This window comes from Dipodomys spectabilis, unplaced genomic scaffold (genome assembly GCF_019054845.1).
Source record: "Dipodomys spectabilis isolate Male_0828 unplaced genomic scaffold, ASM1905484v1 ptg000495l, whole genome shotgun sequence".
Classification (NCBI taxonomy): Eukaryota; Metazoa; Chordata; class Mammalia; order Rodentia; family Heteromyidae; genus Dipodomys; species Dipodomys spectabilis.
Genome location: NW_024871172.1, coordinates 803,703 through 822,746, shown reverse-complemented (window position 1 = coordinate 822,746; position 19,044 = coordinate 803,703). Strand labels below are relative to the sequence as shown.

Below are 19,044 nucleotides of genomic sequence, written 5' to 3'. Positions count from 1 at the left end.
CAGGGACAGGAGGGTCACCTGGACACTTACAGGGCCCAAGGGAGCCGGGCTGGTGGGTGGACAGACAGACAGGAGGTAAAATGTAGTTAACTTTATTCTCCTTAAACCACAAAATAGAGTCTTTGGTTGTACAAACGTCACTAGTTACAGTCTTGCCAAGAGGTCCTGGCTCGGGGGAGGGTTAGTCGGAGGTGGAGCTCCTGAGGGATCTCTTTAAAATGCTAACACCCAGGTTAAAAGACTTGGGGCAGGAGTGGCGACGGGGGCCCCCACCCACCCCAAGTCCGGGGAGGCAGCCGCCCCTAGGAGGGCACGGGGCCCAGGCCGCGGCGCCCCGGCCGCACGGCCCGGCGGCTGCTGCACAGTGTCACATCTTCGGGGCTTACGGCACCGGGCGAAGGCCTGCCCAGGAGAGCCAGGGCTACCTCCCCGTCCTCCTCCTGTGGGCCTGGGGACAGAGACAGCAGCCGTGAGTGGGGGTCGCCTGCACCCTGGAGCCCGCCCTCAGCCAGCCGCCAGCTCACCAGGGCTGGGAGACGGCTCTAGAGGCCGCAGCTCCTCCACGAAGTCTGGAGACTGGGATGGGAAAAAGCAGTCAGTGCCCGGCCTGTGCCCACCGTGGGCCCGGCACCTGCCCGGCTCCGAGGCCCACGGAGTCTGTATGGGGTCAGGGCCAAGCCCGGCTTTGAAAGGGAGGCGGGCAGAGGAGTGGGGCAGGAAACAGAAGGGCGGGCGGGAGCGTGGGCCGGCGGCGTGCATCTGGGCCGGGAGGCCCGAGTACCTGGATGTCATAGACAGGTCTGGAAGAAGGCAGGGCTGCAAACGCCCTGTAGTCAAACTTCTTTCCAGACAGAGGCTTGGGAGGGCAGCGTGAGGGGGGGAGGCAGAGAGTGTGCAAGGAGGAGGTGAGGGGGAGGCGCGTGGACCCCCCTCCCCGGGGCTGGGGCTGCCAGCTCCTCACCAGGCGTCCGGGGGAGGTGCTGGTCTGGATGCCAAGGTCTGCAGGATGAAGAGCAGGTGAAGCCCCTGCGGGAGGCCAGACCCCACCGTGCCCGGCCCCCCGCCCCCCCAGCACAGACCTTCCAGGGGGGGAGGGGACGGGGTGGGAGCTGGCGACGGGGACTCGGCCAGCCGCTCCAGGGGCCCTCGCTTGGCCCTGCCCTCCTGGGACTTGCTAAGGACCATCTGTGCTCGGAGAGCATCCTGCTCCAGAGACTTCATCCTGCAAGGATGGCGTGGTGAGGCTGGGCGGGGCCGGGCGGGGCTGGGAGAGGCCGAAGCGGGGCTCACCTGGCGGCCCTCCACAGCGCCCGCTTCTCAGCCTCCAGGGCCCGGCGCTCTGCGGGTGACAGGGCCCGCTCGGGTGCCCGCAGCTCTGGGCTCTGCATGCGCAGCCGCTCCTGATGGCGCCGCTCCGCTTTGGCTGTCCGCACTGGGGCACCGCTGCTCGGAGGTTGGGGAGATGCCGGACTGGGCCTGGGGAGCCAGACCGGAGCACAGTGAGGGGGGCCTCTGCGGGGGGAGGGGAGAGCTCGCCCGCCCCGTCTCACCCTCTCAGGGGGCCAGAGTCCGCCCAGGGCGGCTCGTCCTCCGGCAGCTCCTCGTCCAGTGCCGCCCGGCCCGGGCTGGGCCCCGCAATGCGCTGCGCGGCGGCCTCTTCCTGCAGCATCTGCGCCCGCTTCTGCTGCAGCTTGCGGGCTGCGGGGCGGTGAAGGGTCAGTTTGTGCGGCCTGGGCCCGCCCGTCCACGCACACCTCACCCGCGCCTCACCTTCCTCTTCCTGCATCTTCCTCAGGTCATCCGCACCCACCAGGGACACGCGCTTGGGGTGCCCCTCGGCCTGGGGTGCCCGCACATCCAGCTCAAAATACTTCTGCCGCTCTCGGAAAGACAGCTGCTCGGGGGAGGCCGCTGGCCCAGGCATGGGGGGCTGGGCGGGGGCGGGCTCTCAGACTCGGCGGGCCTCCCTCCCGCGGGCCCCCCCCCGTCCCGGGCAGCCCCACCCGTGGATGGCCTTACCTGCCCGCTGCGGTCCTCGGGGGCATGTACAGCGGGCACGGCGGCGAAGGCCCTGTAGGCCTGCTTCACATTGGCGGGTAGCTCGTCCGGGGAGGGCGGCTGGGGGCAGAGTACCCGTGAGCGGGGCTGGCACAGCGGTCCCCCACCCCCACCCCACCCAGGAAGGACTCGCTGCCATCCCCACCCCGTGGGACAGGCCACTCACAGAGCAGGGGCCACCTCTGTCCCTGGGGGCCAGGGAGCCCCTGGGCCAGGCCTGAGCCAATGGCTGGATCACCCCTGGTTTGGTCTGCACAGGGCAGGGGCGGGGCCAGTGGCAGCAGGAATGGAAGGAAGAGAGAAAGACAGAGATGAGGCCAAGCTGGTAGCAGAGATGGGAGGACCCGCTTCAGAGGGGCTGGGATGCCCTGCAGTGCGTGGCAGGTGCTTGCGACCAGACGGTCCACGTAGCCGGGCGGGGGGGTGGGGTGGGGGTGGGGGCGCAGCTGAGCTCTCTGGCTGGGCCCAGCCTGAGCGCATGAGCAGGGAGGGCGGCCCTCAGCATGGCGCCCCGGGGCCTGTGGCAGACACTCACCTGCGGGCTGCCTGGAGAGCAGGGAGCGCCCGCCGCCTTTCCTCCAGGTGTTCCTGGCGGCGCCTGAGGGAAGGGAGTGGGTGGGGAGGGTTGGGGAGGGGGTCTGGGCCCGGTGCCTGCACCCCCTGCAGCGAAGGTGCCCTCCTCCGTCCCCAGCACAGGCAAGCCCGGGCGGCCTCCACAGCGGCCTCCCCCTCGGGCTGAGGGGCACGCAGCCTTCTGCTCTACTGGAGCCTCAGCTGGGAAGTGAGGCGTCTGTTCACAGCCCCAAGCTCTGCTAGAGCTGGGGACAGGGAAAGACCAGGGCAGGGCAGCGATGCGGCCTAGGCAGCACCAGCCCACGAAGCAGGGAGCTGCACCTTCTCCTGAGGGTCCCGGAAGTGCTCCCTCCACCCTCGGCTCCTCAGCCATAGAAGCACCCTGGCCAGGCGGGTCCTCCGCGGGCCGCTCCCTCGGGCCTCCCTGTGGGAGGGGCCTCCCCCGGCTCACGGCTCTGGACGCGCCCCTCCCCTAAGCCCCTCCTTCCCCATGGTCAGGCCTCCCACGCCGCCTGTGCTGTTCCCCAGCCCACCCGTGATGGCTGTGCATCCCGACCCTCCACAAGCCCAGCCGGCGCTGGGGTCCCAGCAGCCCCGTTGCCCCCAGCGAGCTGGGCTCGGGCTCCCCCGGCCCACCGCTGCCCAGTGGCTCCAGGAAAGGCGGGAGGAGAGGTTAGGTCTCAAGGGGCCTCCATGCCCCACACCCCTCACCCTGTGCGTGCTGCCGGCACCGGGCACCGCGGCCAGGGACCGGTAGTCCAGCTTGAGGGGCTCCAGACTCGGGGCCTGTGGAGAGCAGACACAGGGCTAGCAGAGCTGTGGGGTCAGGGTCACACTCAGGGCTCCGAGGCGGGCCAAAGGGAGACTCACCGCGGCCTCCGTAGGCACAGGCCCCCAGGGAGGCGTTGGGGTGGGCAGCTCCTCCTGCGGGCATGGCAGACGTGGTCAAGGCTGGCACCAGGGCCCCAGCCTCAGTGCCAGCCGCCACAAGCCTTACCTTGCCTGAGCCCTCGGGGCTCAGCTCCCGGTCAACGGAGGAGATGCTTTCCAGGCTGTTCCTGTGCCCGATGCCCGTGGCGAAGGGGTTGGCAATGATCCCCGGGGACACCTGTGGAGAGGCGGGGCTGGGAGGCACTGCGGGCTGGGAGGCACTGCGGGGACACCTGTGGCACTGCGGGCTGGGAGGCACTGCGGGCTGGGTGGCACTGCGGGCTGGGTGGCACTGCGGGGACACCTGTGGCACTGCGGGCTGGGTGGCACTGCGGGCTGGGTGGCACTGCGGGCTGGGTGGCACTGCGGGCTGGGAGGCACTGCGGGCTGGGAGGCACTGCGGGGACACCTGTGGCACTGTGGGCTGGGTGGCACTGCGGGCTGGGTGGCACTGCGGGGACACCTGTGGCACTGCGGGCTGGGTGGCACTGCGGGCTGGGTGGCACTGTGGGCTGGGAGGCACTGCGGGCTGGGTGGCACTGCGGGCTGGGAGGCACTGCGGGCTGGGTGGCACTGCGGGCTGGGTGGCACTGCGGGCTGGGAGGCACTGCGGGCTGGGTGGCACTGCGGGCTGGGAGGCACTGCGGGCTGGGAGGCACTGCAGGCTGGGTGGCACTGCGGGGACACCTGTGGCACTGCGGGCTGGGTGGCACTGCGGGCTGGGAGGCACTGCGGGCTGGGTGGCACTGCGGGCTGGGAGGCACTGCGGGCTGGGAGGCACTGCGGGCTGGGAGGCACTGCGGGCTGGGAGGCACTGCAGGCTGGGAGGCACTGCAGGCCTGGGCCCAGCCCACGACACACAGGGACATGGGACCACTTCCTGCCAGGCTGGCCAGCACACACCCGTGGGAGCCTCAGGGGGCCCCTGCGGGCCACCCGGCTGCGTCTGTGCTAGCGTGCTCGGTGCCACAGTGCCCTGGCCACCCTGCTTGGCGTGGGAGCCGAACGGGCTGACCGCAGTCACCTGGGGAGGAAGGTGGCCAGTGAGGCGGGCCAGGCCTGGGAAGCGGACTCAGAACCAGGCACCATGCTGGAAGCCTGGTCCATTCTGAAGCTCAGATCCAAGCTGGGGCATCGGGACGGGGGTGAGGGCGGCCGGGAGGGTGTGCCAGGCACAGGCGTGCTTGAGATGAAGTTTCCCAGGCACACGGACCTCCTGCGGCCTTGCCAGCGAGGCCTAGGAAGAGGCCCACGGAGGCGTGAGCCACTGTTTTAAACCACTGCAATAATGGGGGGCCATGGGACAAGGAAAGGCGGAGCAGCTGCTGAGACCTGGGAAGATGGGCTGGAAGGGATGGCTGCAGCGGCGGCTTGGGCAGGGCAGGGCCCGGGCCGCGCTACGCACACACGCAGCGAACATGCCAACGCATGGACATGAGGAACGGTGCTGGGCAAGGGCAGGCACGATGGAAGCGTAACTATTCCGCTCAGATTCTGACAACACTGGCAGCTCCACCTTCCTCTCACCCTTTAGAACAACCGAGTGAAAAAGGCACCGGCAGGCTGGGAGAAGGGCGGCCAGGCTGAGGGAAGGGGGCAGGGCTGGGTGGCCTCAGGCTTCCTGGAGCCTTGCACCTGCTGGGACCCGCAGCTCAGATATCGCCACCCGCACCCCGGCACAGTGACCGCAGGGCAGGAGGGTGAGGCGGCCTCCAAAGGAGCTGGGTGAGGACCCGGGCCAAGCCAAGCCCCCAGCGGCGACCGGAGGCCCGGGAAACCAGAGTCCTGGCTAGCATGGGCGCAGATGGCACCAGTGGCGCCGCGCCGCAGCGATGCCAGGGGCGTCAGGAGGGAGCACTCGGGGACCAGGGGCACTGCTGACAGGAGAGCCGCAGGGGGAGCTTCCGCTGTGGGCCCCGCCCCGCAGGCTCGGCCTGACTCTTCTGAGGAAGTCAGGCCCAGCCCTGGCTCAGCAGGCGTTAAGCCCTTAGGGGTTCGTGATGTGTCTGTGGGGTTCACCACGCATCTGCGTCCCCCTGGTCAGACCAAGTCCTCCTGGCATCAAGAACCCAGATCCAAGCCGGGCGCCGGTGGCTCACGCCAGTCATCCTAGCCACTCAGGAGGCTGAGATCTGAGGATTGCGGATCAAAGCCAGCCCAGGCAGGAAACTCTGAGACTCTTATCTCCAATAAACCACTCAGAAAACCAGAAGTGGTGCTGTGGCTCAAGTGGTAGAGAGCTCACCTTGAACTGAAGAGCTGAGGGACAGCGCCCAGGCCCAGACTTCAAGCCCCACGACAGACCAAAAAAAAAGAACCCAGATCCATTCACGGCCTGCAGGTCCTGAATAGCATGCTAGGCCTACCTGCTCCCCACAGCCGGGCAGGACCAGTCCACACCACAGCACTGCGGCCCTGAGCCCCAGGTGTGGGGGCCACTCAGGCAGGACAAACGTAAGCAGCAGTAAAAACCAGACAGCACACGTCAGCAGGCTCAGAGCCCTTCACTGGCCACTGTTACTGGGTGTGACTCAAGTGGTAAGTACCTAACAAACGCTAGGCAAGTTCAGAGAGAGGAGAGCGGCCTGGGGGAGCGGGAGTCGCAGCAGCTCTCCCAGCCACGCACGTGGATGGCTGCGGAGCCTGTGCCGGCTGGTGCTCCTCAGCCATGGGCGCGCGGACGGGCCCACGGGGCAGGTGTAACCCCCCAGGAAACCACCGCAGCCGCAGCAGACTGCAGCTCTCAGCTGGACGGAGAACAGCCCTCAATTACAACACCAACAGCAGAGCTGTGGCTCAAAGTGATTAAGTGCTAGTCTTGAGCAAAGAAAGCTCAGGGACAGTGCCCAGATCCTGAGTTCAAGACCCAGGACTGGGAAAAAAAAAGAAAAAAAGAGTTCTAAGGGCCAGGTACAATGGTGCATGCTGCCCATCACCCAAGCTACTTTCGAGGTAGAATCAAGAGGGCTGGGTTCAAAGCCAGCCTGGGAAAAAGTTAGCATCCATCTCAGTAAGCTGGGCCTGGTGTCAGACGCCTGCCACCAGCTACACAGATGGCACAATAGGATCATCAGTTTGCCTAGGACCCGAGGCCAGACCTCGGCAAAGATCTACACAAACTCGAGATCATATCTGAATAAAGGGCTAGAGGTGTGTCTGAGTGGAAATGCCAAAGCAGCTGCCCAGCAAGTGCGGGGCCCCAAGTTCAAACCCCAGTTCTGCGTGCAACCCCAGCCCAGCCATGTACAAAAGCGCTAAGGCAATCGTGCTGGGGCCAAACAGTGCAAGTGTCAACGCGGGGCTAGGTCATTGCCACTGCCGGTGCCGGTGCCGGGCCCTGAGCACGGGCAGGGCAGGCACGGTCCTGGTGGGAGGCAAACCCCCGCCCAAAATCAGCCAGGCCGCGACAAGGGTTTTCCAAAACTAGTGAAGGAGCAACTTGGGCGTGTACTTGAGAAAATGTGCCAAAAAGATGATGCCAGGTCTCATTCAATGTCTATTTTGGAACCTGGCACATTTGTTCAAAAGAAGAAACACAAAACAAAAGAACAAACCGGAGCGGCCCGGCGGTGTGAGGCACCGACCTGGAGCTGGCAGCAGCGTCTGGGGCAGCTCCCTGCGACCAACGCGGCCCAGGCCCATCGCCTTGCCACTCAGCCAAGTGGCCGGAGGACACACTGCTTCCACTCACACAGCAGCTCCGGGCAGACAGCAGAGCTGTGTTTTAAAGGTACAGCAAGCACGGAAAGAAACCAGAACGGACAAGGCTGCTGAAGGCATCAGAAGAGAGACACAGAGCAGAGACCAGAGACCAGGATGTCTACAACAGAAGGGAGTCACGGAGCAGAGACCAGCACATCTAAAGGAAGTGTGGGAACTCAATCCGTAGAAAGTGGGGATTTTCATGGCCCCAAAGATGCCATCTGGCGGTGGACACTGCAGGGCCCCACCCTAGGGGGCTGTCGTAGCCAGGGTCTGGAGGGAACAGTGGTCATGTAAGAAGACTCGGCCCCCAGCAGCAAGGACACAGACACTGCCTGAGCTTTAAGACCTCAGCGTGGACCCTCCTGTGAAGATCCCGCCAAGGGCAGACTTGTGGATCAGCTGGGCACTGCCAAGACATCTGCCTCTCCCGGCAGGGACAGACGGACAGCCAGGGGGAGGGGCTGGACGCGAGCGTGGGTCATGCCAGCGCCCCCTGCTGGTGGATGCTTTCACCCTTCCCTGAGGAAAGTTCTTTGAAGTAAAAGTTTGAACTAGGTAATGGGTGGAGCGCAGGACCTTGACCACACACAAGGCAAGCCCTCCTGGGGACAGGGCCACCCAGAGCAAAGCCCTCCTGGGGACAGGGCCACCCAGAGCAAAGCCCTCCTGGGGACAGGGCCACCCAGAGCAAAGCCCTCCTGGGACAGGGCCACCCAGAGCAAAGCCCTCCTGGGGACAGGGCCACCCAGAGCAAAGGCCTAAAGGAAATCATCCCTAGGCCACCAAGGCCCTGGGGGATAAGGGCCAGGGAGAGGCACTCCAGTCCCCGCAGGCCCCAGCCCACCGTCCAGACAAAGGCAACTGTGTCCCCCAGGGGGACTGGCCTGGGGAATCTCTCCATGTCTGGTGGGAAGCCACCACACAAAAGACACTCTACCAGAGCGATGCAGGGTGGGTTTGCGTCCCCAAGCCCAGTGTGCACCGCAGAGGCCACGGGCATGCACCCGGAGACCCTTGTCTAGCCAGGACGGGAGAGCAGCCCCGAGCCCAGCCCCAGGCCAGGCAAGCTGGGGGGCCTGGGCTTGACGCCGGGCGCAGCGGGGGAAGCCAGCGGTCAGACAGAGGTGGTGGGAGAGAGCGCTGAGGGGCTGCCAGATGCCCCTTGGGGTCGGGCAGAGCCTGGGAGCAACCGGAAGCCCTGAGTGGGGACCCTGAGTGCAACCTGGCTGGGTGCTGGAGCTCCCTCCTGGAGGGGCGGGCGGGCCGGTGGCCGTCCGTCCATTCCCTCCAGCCAGCGGCGGCCCCGTCCAAGCGCTGCCTGCCAGAGCCCGGTGCGCGCGGCACTCACCTCCAGGCCCGCAGCGGCGCTGGTGTCGAAGCCGTCACACACGAGCACGGTGAGCGAGTCGCCCACGCTGCGCAGCAGCTGCACGGCCTCGGCATGGGTGAGGCCCAGCAGGCTCTGCTGGTTCACCTCCAGCAGACGCAGCCCCACGCGCAGACGCCCGTCGCGCCCGGCCGCCCCCGCGAGGCTCACCTGCGGGCGAGGGGCCCGTGAGACGCTGGCGGGGGGCCGGTGCCCAGCGCCACCCAGCACCAGCAGGGAGAGGGGCCTCACCTTGGAGATAAAGATGCCCTCGTCTGTGGGGTCGCAGGGGTTGCCCGCGTGGCCCTTGGCGCCCCCCCGGATGCTGATGCCCAGCTTCTCCCCGGGAGCCTTCTGGATACAGAGCTCCCGCATGCCGGGGGGCGGGGGGTCCCTCCGAACCAGCAGGGACAGCTCCAGGCAGGGCCGGAGCAGGGCACTGACGGCCTCCTGGTGCGTGGCCTCGCGGATGTCCTGCCCGTTCACTGCAAGGATCCGGTCCCCAACTCGAAGGCCGCAGCGAGCCGCGAGGCCCCGAGGAAGCACCTGTTGGGGAGGGCGCGGTCCCATGGGGCGGGGTGCGCCAACCCCGCCCGGGCAGCCGGGAGCCCTGCGCCACTGCCCACCAGGCCCCCTTACCTTGGAGATGAACACACCGGGCTCCTGGATACCGAACGGGTGGCTGGAGTGGTCAGAGCCGCCGACGATGCTGAGCCCCAGCGGGCCCCCAGCCCTGGGCACACGGACCTCCTGGGGACGCAGGGCAGGCCTCAGCAGGGGAGGGGGGCAGGGGGGCACTGACAACTCGTATCTGCCAGGGCCCCCAGACCAGGCCGGGCCCCTGGGGCATGCACGCGAAGCCTGCACCCCACCTGGCACCACTGCTCGCGCAAGCGGACGGCGGGCAGCAGCTTACCTCCACGGGGTATGGTCCTTCTAAGGTGGCCGCCAGGAGGCCGGGGGACAGCCTGGGCTCTGCGGGGGCGACGGCGCTCCTGGCGGCGGAGGTGGCAGTGGGGAGGGCCGGAGAGGCGGGCGTGGGGGGACTGGGAGGGAGGGGGCCCTCAGCCTCCCTCTCCAGCAGCAGGGCGATGGTGGGGGAGGCGGCAGTCAGCAGGGACACGGCGTGGTCGTGCCTGGCGTCGGTCATGTCCACTCCGTTGATCTGCAGGTAGCACGGGTCAGGGAGGGCGGCCAGGGCGACGGAAGGCGTGGGGCGGGCCTCCTCCTCACTCACCGACAGGACGCGGTCGCCGACCTGTAGCGTGCCAGCTCTGTGGGCCACGCCCCCCTCGGCGATGCGGGAGATGAAGATGCCCTGCAGGGAGGGGCAGGGGCTGAGGCTGGGGGCGGGGGAGGCCGCGGAGAAGGGTCTGGCCGCCCACCGAGGACTTCCCGCACCGCGGGCGCTGCTCACCCCGTCGCCTGCCCGGTACGGCGTGGAGCCTTTCCCACCGGCGATGCTGAAGCCCAGGCCCTTCTCGCTGCGCACGAGGCAGGCGGTGTGGCGCTGGCGGAGGGGGGCTGGGGTGTCGGGCTGGAGCAGGGCCAGGCGCAGGCCCCCTCCCCGCCGCTCCCGAGGGCTGGAGTCGTCCTCGGGGCGCAGCGGCGCGATGGTGACTGCATTCTCCGGCTCCACCATCCGTTCCCGCCACACCCGCATCTGCACGGCCGCGCCGGCCCCCCGCAGCGCCTCCACCGCCTCGTGGTGCTCCGCCTCGTGCAGGGCCACACCGTTCACCTGTGACCGGGACAGAGCCGGGCGCATGGGCCAGCGCGCTCCCATGGGAGCAGACACACGCCCTCGCAGCCGGGCGGAGTGGGGTCCCGACTCCTAGACACCCCTGGCGACCCAGTGCCCGCCCCGCCCTCGGAGAAGGGTTCATGAACACCAGAGGATTCCCCCGAGGGCCCTGCCCCCATGTCCCACCCCTGTGCCCCTCAGGGGCCAACTGCCCAGACGGGGTCTCCCACGCTCCCCAACAGGGAGCCACGTGCCACGCCGTGCTTCATGCCCCCTGGGGGTCTCGGGCTGCGGCCTGTGAGCGCCTCAGCCTCACCTGCTGGTGTGGCCCCCTCCCGAGAGTAGCAACCAAGACCCGACATCCGGGACTGTGCGGAGCTCAGAGACCTCAGCGGCCCTTCCCGTCGAGGGAGAAGCGCTCACCTCAAGGAGTTTGTCCCCTACACGAACTCCAGCGCGGGCTGCAGGGCCTTCTTCAGACACCCGAGAGATGAAAACGCCCTGAGGGCAAGCAGAGGCTGTCCGCAGCGCCAGGCCTCTGTCCCGGCCCTTTGGGAAGTGGCCTACGGTGGCTGCGAAAGGCCTTAAAGCCACTGGGGGGGAAACCCACTCCCTGTAGACCCTGGCCTGACCCCCAAGGGCAGGAAGAGGAGGACTGGGCTAGGGAGAGGGGATGAGCTCAGGTTGCCACGGGGCCCCGAGACCAGTGAGCTGTGCAAGTCAGCTTTGGAAGAAGCTCGACCCCGCAGGCATAGGAGAAGGGGAGAGAAAGAAGAGAAGAGATGGAGAGAGAGAGAAAGGAACGCAGAGACAGAGCACACACGCAAAAGCGTCAACAGCTGACGCACGCCCTGGGCTCCCACCTTCCCAGGCCCCTCGGTGCCCTGGCGACCCCCGCTCTGGACGCCCTGTGTTTTCCTGCTGGGGAGTGAGCACACGCAAGCATCGGCGGGGAGCTGACGGGGGTGGGGTGAGCAGACACATCTGGGTGACAGGAGCTGTCAGCAGGGCGAGGGGCTCCAGCGAGCCGCGCCCCGTGGCTGGCGGCAGCCGCTCACCTCGTCGTCTCCCTTGTAGGGGGTTGAGCCCTTGCCCCCCGCGATGCTGATGCCCAGGCCCCCAGTCTGCCGGACGATGGTGAGTGTCAGCTGGAAGAGAGCAGACACGGTGTCCGGGAGGATCGGGGGTGGCATGTGTGCCCCCAGCAACGGCAGGACTGGCCATGCCGATGCCACCTCCTGTGGGTGGCCCGTTCTGCCCCCAGGCTGCCTCAGACTGCGCAGCACTCCTCCCGGGATAGGCTGCCCGGGCTCGAGCCCTGGGGGCGTGGCGAAGGTCCAGCTCTGGGGCTTTCGGGAAGGGGTCTGTGCCCCATCCACGGGGTAGGAGAGTGAAAGCCCGCAGCCCAGGCAGCAGTCAGCGAGAGCCCTGGCCCCACAGAGCGCCCCGAGCGTACAGACCTCTTCCTCCTCAATGCGGGCGGGCTCTATCAGCAGGTTATTGGCCTGGTCAAACGACACCCCCTGTTAGGACAGGAGCAGCGAAGCATGCAGGTCAGCCACCACGGGGACACCACCACTGCGCAGCCCTCACCAGGAGCAGACAGGACAGAGGAGAGAGCCCCAAGCTCCTGCGGGCCCAGCCAGCTCCACCCCAGCTGGGCTTGGTGCTGCCCACACCCAAGCTCCTTCCAGTGTGGAGGTTCGAGACTGTGGACGGCCACATGGGCGGGGCCGTGCGAAGGCCCCAGCATGGGCAGATCCTGGCCCGGCGAAGGCCCTAGCACGGGCCGGGTCCCGCCCGGCGGTCTCAGGGTTTGCGTGTTGAGTGGGGAGGGTGGGTCTCTGAGCATTCTCAAGGGAGGTACCAGGGCGCCCTCCGTGCTCAGCAGGGTCCTCTGTGAGCCGGCAGTGCAAACTTGAGTGTCCCCCCAATTTGCCTGCAGTTGGGGAGAGCCTGCCAGTCCCTGGGTCAGCGGCAGGGCTGATCGGGACACGAGGGGAGACCCGGCCAGAGCCAGTAGCTGCGGCGGCGGAGGGGACCCTGGCCCGGCACCCTGGGTGCACCTGGTCCCGTGGAGCAAGGCCCCGCCTAGCCTGCCAGCCCACCAGGTGGCTGTTGGCCCATGAAGCTACCACGAGCTCCAAGCACAGTCAGCGCCAGGGGTCTAAGAGGCAGCGGGGAGCGCGCAGGGGTGGACTCGAGTGCGGACATGCCCACGGCCCTTCCCCAGGCAGCTGTGGCTCAAGGCTCGAGAGGCGGCAGGCACGGGCCTGAGAACCACTCTCTACCGTAGCACGGGCAGGGGGCGGGACACCCACCTTGACAGAGGGGGCAGAAGCCGCGGCTTCTTCCTTGTCCTCCTCCTCCTCCTCCGTGGTGGCCTCGCCCTCCTCCTCAGCCCGGTCCTCCTCCTCCTCCTCCTCCTCCTCCTGGGCCTGAGGTGCCCAGGGCGCCCGGGGGCCGTTGTGCCAGCCCCCAGGCCCCATGGGGCCCTCCCCGACCGGCTGTGTCCCCTGCAGCAGGGCCACCACGGCCTCGGGCTGCGGAAGCCTGGAGATCTTGAAGTGCTTCTTGTAGTGGGGCGTGTCCTTCCGGATGAGACGCTGCCGCCCGCCTGGCAGGGGCCAGGCGGCCTCGGGGTGTCCCTCCTCGCTTTCGCCATCCTCCCTGGGCAGCAGCGTGTCCTCCGCGAAGTGTACTGTGGGCTGTGAGGTGTAAGGACCAGGTGGTCAGCCAGGCCGGGGCGGCAGGGGCCGAGACCCGGAGCCACCGTGCCCAAAACTCAGGTGACCGGGGACACGGAAAGGCCGAGGCAGGCGGGGCCTCTGGCAGGAAGCGCCCACAGCCAGCGGAGGAGGGGAGCAGCTGGGCAGTGGGGGGTGGCAGGTGGCGCACCCCCACCCCGGTCCTGCCCCCCACGCTCGCGCGACCGGCACCGGCACCTCTGCTGTGGCCTCGCACGCTGGGCTGGGTGTGGGTGCGCAGCCCCGCCCCGGCCTCTTCCCTTTACCTGCCAGTCCTCACCTCCTCGTAGCCCTCCTCCGTGTCCTCCTCCTGCCCCGGCGACATGGCTTCCTGCTGGCCCAGCTCCGGCACAGGCTCCAGGGGGCCCTCGGGCTCCCCCTCTGAGGCCGTGCTGGTGGCCGGGCCAGAGCCTCCGCTCAAGGCGGACTCTGCGCTCAGCCGCTTCTCCTGTGGGGGAAGCGGCAGCAGGCTGTGTGGAGGCTCCGGCCCGCGGTCCCTCAGCTCCCCAGCCTGAGAAGCCACGGGCGCACCAGGCCGGGGCCTGCCCCGAGGCACGCGGCAGCCAGGGTGGCCTGCGGAACCCCACCCCGGCCGAGGGCTGGTCGAAACGCAAGGCGTGCATGCCCAGCCCCTCTAGTCCACGGGTCCTGTGGCACCCACACTTCCAAAAGCGCCCCAGGTCCTGATGTCAAAAGCTTCCAAATGAGCAGACTGCCCTGCTCCCCCCTGCCAGCCACCGATGGTGTCTGGGGAGAATGCAGAGGCCCTCCGGCCACAGGACAGCCCTGCGTGGTGCCACAGACACAGTGCCCTACAGCCCTCGGCACGCCCTGCCCCTCCCACGCGCGCCAGGCAGCCGGGAAGGAAGGGCGGGTCCGCAGCCCACCTCCTCGGAAGGCGAGGGAGGCCCCGAGTCGGGCCTGCAGGTGTAGGCCTCGCTCCGGCGCTCCTCGATGCCCCTCTTCATCACTTTGAGCTCACTGGGGTGAGGCGTGGCCCGGCGCTGCAAGCCCTGCAGGGGCACAGGGATGAGGGACGGGAAGGGAAGGGGTGAGGGAGGGGTGGGTGGAGGCGCACCGCCCAGGGGCCCCACCCCTGCGTACCCGCTTCACCGCAGCCTCCTCCGCATCCTCGTCCCCGTCGGGGTCAAGGAACTGGATGACGCTGACCCGCGCCGGCGGAGCCTCGCCACAGCTCTCCGCGGGGCTGCGCTGCGGCCCCGCTTCCTCTGTGGGAAACGGGGGTCAGGAGCGCGCCAATCCCTGCCACCCCCCGCGGCGCCCCCCGGGGCCCGCCCGCCCACCCGCCCGCCCAGGCGCATCCACCAGCCGGATACCCAGACTGGGCAGGGGCTGCTGCGGCAGCAGGTAGCAGGTGAGCACTTTCTCTCCGGTCTGAACATCGTCCTCGGTCTGGAATCGGAGCATGGGCTGCGCCTGGTTCTCGGCCAGCCACAGGGCCTTGAGGTTGAGGTGGGTGAGCGCGAACGGCAGGCTCCGGAGCCTGGGCAGGAGGGCAGGGTCAGTGCGCACCAGCCCCCGGCCAGGTCCCCGGCGCCCGGTCGGTGCAGACGCACGCTGGCCACACGCTCACCGGTTTCCAGCCACGTCAAGCACGTGCAGCTCGGCCGTGTGGGCGAGCTCGGGCGGCAGCACGGCCAGGCGGTTGTCCCTTAAGGAGAGGACGCTGAGCGCCACACAGCCCCCAATCTCAGGGGGCAGGGTTTCGAGGTGGTTCCGGTCCACGTTGAGGTTGGTGAGCTTGGTCAACCTGCCCAGAGAGTGGGGCAGCGCCTGGCCAGGAGAAAGGGACAGAGGTTGTCAGAAACCCCCGCGGCTGGGGGAGAGGGAGGGGGAGCTGGTGCTGGTCAGGGCTTCCCACAGTGACCGCAGCCCATGTCCTCCCCTGCTCCAAGGCCAAGGCACCCCTGCTGGACAAGATCCCCGCCACGCCATCTCCAGTCTGCTCCTTAGATGCTTCTGGCTTTGACCTCCAGGCTGAATGCCCGAGAGCCCAATGACCCACCAGCTCTGGCTCCATGCAACACACCCTTCTGTCCCCAGGCCTCCCCCTCACGCTGGTGGGTCCCACAGACGCTGCCCACATGCAGAGCCTAGCTCCCTGAAATTTCCATGGCCACCCCAACTCCAACCTCACAGGCTCTGCGCTCCCTGGCCAGCACGGCCAATGGAAGCACCCCTCCTGCCCCCCACTCACGCTCTCTACACGTGGGCCTGCTCTCCTTGGCTTCAGGCCCCGCCCTGGCTCACAGACCCCCGCCTTGCCCTCCTTTCCCCAGCAGTCTGCACAGGCCACACCACATCCATGGATGCTTTAGCTCCTGTCCCCACGCCGACTGAAGGCCACCACCCCGGCGCTGCCCACCCACCGTTAGCAAGTTCTCTGTGAGGATCAGCTCAGAGAGGTTTTCACAGTCTCCGATGGCCTCTGTCACCTCACACAGCCGGTTCTGGTCCACCTTCAGGATAGACAGCTGCTTTAGCTGACCTGATGTCAAGAAGACATGACGAACACACTGAGCAGGGCCAGGAGCAGACCCACATTGGGTGGCCACCCCCAAGTGGAGATGGGTCTTCAGCGTGGCACACTCCCCCGCCCTGCCCCCCTGCTGCCACAGATCTGTGCTGCCCCACCCCTGCACATCCGACCCGGGGCCTCCGGCTCTCACAGGCCCAGTATCCAACCTCCCATCCTCAGGATGCCCCCAGCCAGGATGTGCAGCCCCCAGCCCCAGCTCGGAACACTGACCGATGCCATCTGGCAGCCGCTGGAGCAGGTTCTGGGAAAGCAGCAAGTCTGTGAGCAAGGCCAGTCCACCCAGCTCCACAGGAAGCTCCTCCAGACGGTTCTCCGAAACATCCAGGCACACCAGACGCCGCAGGTTCCCGAGCTCCTGTGGGGTTGGACAGGCAGAGGGTCAGGGGGCGGCAGCTGGAGGTGGAGGCGGGCCTGCCCCCACTCACCGGAGGCAGCGAGGACAGCTGGTTACGGTCCAGCCACAGCTCCCGCAGGTTGGGCAGAGCCCCGAGCGTGTCAGGCTGCAGAGAGGAAGGGGACCAGAGGAACCAGTGTGATGCTCTGTCCTCCAGGAGCAGAGGCCCCGCCTCCTCCCTTCCCCACAGCCCGTGCCTACCAGCACCTCCAGGTCATTGCCTCCCAGATCCAGCTGTTCCAGCTTAACCAGGAACGACAGTGACCTGAGGAGGAGACAGGCTCGATGTGGCCAGGCAGTGCCGGCCCCAGCACAGCTCCACCCCGGGCTAGGCGGAGCCCCGCACACTCACGCAGGCAGAGACTTGAGCAGGTTCTCCCGGAGCTCCAGGGTCACCAAGTTAGCCAAGCTGAAAAAAGACCAGGGGCACAGGCTGAGGAAGGAAGGCCTGAGCCAAGCCCTACCCAGACCCTGTCACCAAGCGGGCACCCACTTGCCCACGTCCCCGGGCAAGGCCTGCAGGGACACGTCATTCAGGGCCAGGTGAGCCAGGCTGCGCAGCTGCGTGAAGCCATCGGGGAGCCTGGGGAAAGAAAACTGGGCATCTCAGACACCCGGAGAGCGGCTGGCGGACATCACCCTGCCCACTGCCCACCACCACCTTGGGTCACCACCCACCTGGACAAGGGGTTTCCGCTGAAGTCAGCGATCTCTAGAGCCTTGCAGAACTTGATGCTTTCTGGTATCTCAGGAATATCTGTGGAGAAGCATTGCCACGGAGAGACACTCGTAGCCTTCGAAACTCCTCAGATCCTCCAGCCCTCCTCCTACCTCTCTCCCCTGCCTACCATTTCGGGACACATCCAACTCCACCAGCTGCATGAAGTTGGCGACTTCAGGCGGCAACCGCTGGATCTCATTGTCACTGAGGCCCAGCTTGCGCAGGTTCAGCAGACGGAAAAAAGGCTGTGGGCATAAGGGGTGAGCAGGGGGCACAAGCTCCCTAAGGAGGGAGAAGAACTGAACACGCAGGATTGTGGCATGCGTCTCCAGACCTCTGCCTGTCACGTCACACAGGGCTCCAGGGTCCAGCCATGACACCCCAGCCTTGCCAGATTCAACTCCCCATTTGATGCCACCTTCCACAAGCAAAGTACCTCCCCTGTGACCAACCCCAACCGAGAAGCAGCCAACTCCTGACTGTCCCCTGACCAGTGTAGCGTGTCACCCTCAGGAATTCATCGCTACCTGTTTCTACCCTCCAGGGGGCTACGTGTGTTTTATCTCTGCACCCAAACAATGGGTGTTAAAAACCTGGCAAAAGCCATTAAGGAAACAGTAATGCTGTGACAGTAATGTCGTAGGTTCCAACGCACACAGGGCCACCCCCCCACGGTTCCAGAGCACACGTGGGTCAGGCAGATGACCAGCAGGTAGAAAGTTGCCATATCAAGGCCGCAAGTAGAGTCACATCCTCTGTCACCCAGCCCCCAAACATCAGGCATCTCCCCCCCCCCCAGTATCAGAAGAGGAAATCTTTCATAACCTGCTTCCTCTGCTCTCCTCTCAAGAGAAAAACAAACTGACCGGAAGGAACACAAGCAAACGAGGTGGCTCCTCCAAAGAGAGAGAACACAGAACCGCCGGACACCCAAGGCGGCTCAGGAGGCCCCGCCCAGCCCCGTCAGACCCCGGCGGAAGGCTTCAACTCCGGAGCAGAGCAGCCCAGCCGACTCTCCACCCACCGGGTCTGCCTTCCACTCAGGTCCCATCCACCTGCCGCGCCCCCACGGCTTTCGGTCCTCGGCTCGTTCCTAGGTCAGCGTCCGCCCAGTGCCCGGCAGGCCCCCGATGACCGCTGCCACCTGGTGCCAGCGCGGGCGGCGGGGGGGGGGGGGGGGGGGGGGGCCGGGCGGGGCGGGGCGGGGCTCCGGCCAGCAGGAACCAGCAGAGCCGGCTGGAGGCCGCGGCGCCCCGCCCGGGCAGCGTCTGCGGAGGATCGGATGGGGGGCGGCGGGGCACCCCAGCGGCGGGCGGGCGCGGGCCGGGCGGCGGGGCACCCCAGCGGCGGGCGGGCGCGGGCCGGCAGGTGCGGCGGGCGCTCACCTTGGGCAGCTCGCGCAGCTGGTTGGCGTCGAGCAGCAGCTCCTCCAGGCTGCGGCTGTAGCGGTAGATCTCCTCGGGCACCGCCTGCAGGGAGCAGTGCCGCTTGTCCACCGACTCCACGTGCCGGTTGCAGCGCCAGAGCGGGATGCACTTGAGCATGGTGCGGGCGGGAGGCGCGCGCGCGCGGGCTCCGGCGGCGCTCGGCGGGCTCGGGCCGGGGGGCGGGGCTCGGCCCGCATGAGCGCCGGGCGCGGACGGGGTGGCGCGCGGGAGTGGGGGCGGGCCGCCGGGACCGGGACGGGCCGCGGCGGCGGGCAGCGCTGGACCCGGCCCGTACGGCGCGCTTAGACGGCGGAGCTCGGCAGGGCCGCGGCCCGGCGGCGCTCAGGCTCTCAGGCGGCGGGGGCGCGGCGGCGGCTGCGCATCCCGCCCGCTCAGCTCACCGCTCGTCCTTCCGCAGCTCAGCCCCGCAGCTGGAACCACCGCCGCCGCCGCCGCTGCCGCCGCCGCCCGCGACTACAGCCCGACCGCGCAGCCCGCCGGGAAGCCGAGGCCCGCCCTCGCCGCCCAGAACTACAACACCCAGAAGGCCCCGCGGCACGGAACCTCCGAGGACCCGTAGCGCTCGTGCGCACAGCCTGCCGGGAAGCCCGGCCCCGCCCAGGCGTCGGAGGAGCGGGCGGCGCGGCCCCGCCCGCTCGGCCACCCCGAGCCGACCCGCGGCCGGGCAGCTAGCTGCCAGGGGGCTGGCCGGACCGACCCGCCGCGCGCGCGCGTACGTGGTGTCCCGCGTAGTGCGTCCGCACACCTCAGAGCCAGACCTCCTCCCCCAACTCCCGTGCGACCCTCGGCGCCGCCCAC

General features: G+C 67.9%; 1 protein-coding gene across 3 annotated transcripts; it reads right to left on the bottom strand.

Annotated features, from left to right (window-relative positions):
- Window positions 1-76: 76 nt before the first annotated feature.
- On the bottom strand, window positions 77-18,362 carry Scrib (scribble planar cell polarity protein). 3 transcript variants are annotated; one of them, XM_042669448.1, is made up of 38 exons: window positions 18,184-18,362; window positions 16,926-17,043; window positions 16,756-16,834; window positions 16,571-16,660; window positions 16,430-16,486; window positions 16,279-16,342; window positions 16,109-16,183; window positions 15,894-16,038; window positions 15,514-15,632; window positions 14,718-14,917; window positions 14,461-14,627; window positions 14,228-14,352; window positions 14,011-14,136; window positions 13,404-13,571; window positions 12,698-13,084; window positions 11,837-11,899; window positions 11,435-11,524; window positions 10,800-10,877; window positions 10,050-10,373; window positions 9,870-9,950; window positions 9,549-9,797; window positions 9,272-9,382; window positions 8,885-9,178; window positions 8,615-8,803; window positions 3,629-3,739; window positions 3,502-3,555; window positions 3,343-3,417; window positions 2,594-2,656; window positions 2,225-2,308; window positions 2,020-2,118; window positions 1,771-1,930; window positions 1,551-1,698; window positions 1,291-1,476; window positions 1,080-1,222; window positions 962-999; window positions 782-856; window positions 525-576; window positions 77-448 (listed from the first exon to the last, which is right to left on the bottom strand). In XM_042669448.1, exons 1-38 carry the CDS (start codon window positions 18,340-18,342, stop codon window positions 303-305), a joined length of 4,992 nt encoding a protein of 1,663 aa, XP_042525382.1. In that variant the 5' UTR covers window positions 18,343-18,362; the 3' UTR covers window positions 77-302. The 3 variants fall into 3 exon arrangements, with proteins under 3 accessions (XP_042525382.1, XP_042525380.1, XP_042525381.1); XM_042669446.1 differs by lacking the exon at window positions 782-856; XM_042669447.1 differs by lacking the exons at window positions 782-856; window positions 2,225-2,308.
- Between the last annotated feature and the right edge of the window lie 682 nt (window positions 18,363-19,044).

Excerpts from the sequence above, each read along its gene's own strand:
- Scrib (XM_042669448.1), bottom strand. The coding sequence starts at position 18,342 with ATGCTCAAGTGCATCCCGCTCTGGCGCTGCAACCGGCACGTGGAGTCG. Across the intron at positions 10,374-10,799 it reads TAGGGGACAAACTCCTTGAG|GTGAACGGTGTGGCCCTGCA; the intron begins GTGAGCGCTTCT and ends TCCCGGTCACAG. Across the intron at positions 9,798-9,869 it reads TCGGCGACCGCGTCCTGTCG|ATCAACGGAGTGGACATGAC; the intron begins GTGAGTGAGGAG and ends TGCTACCTGCAG.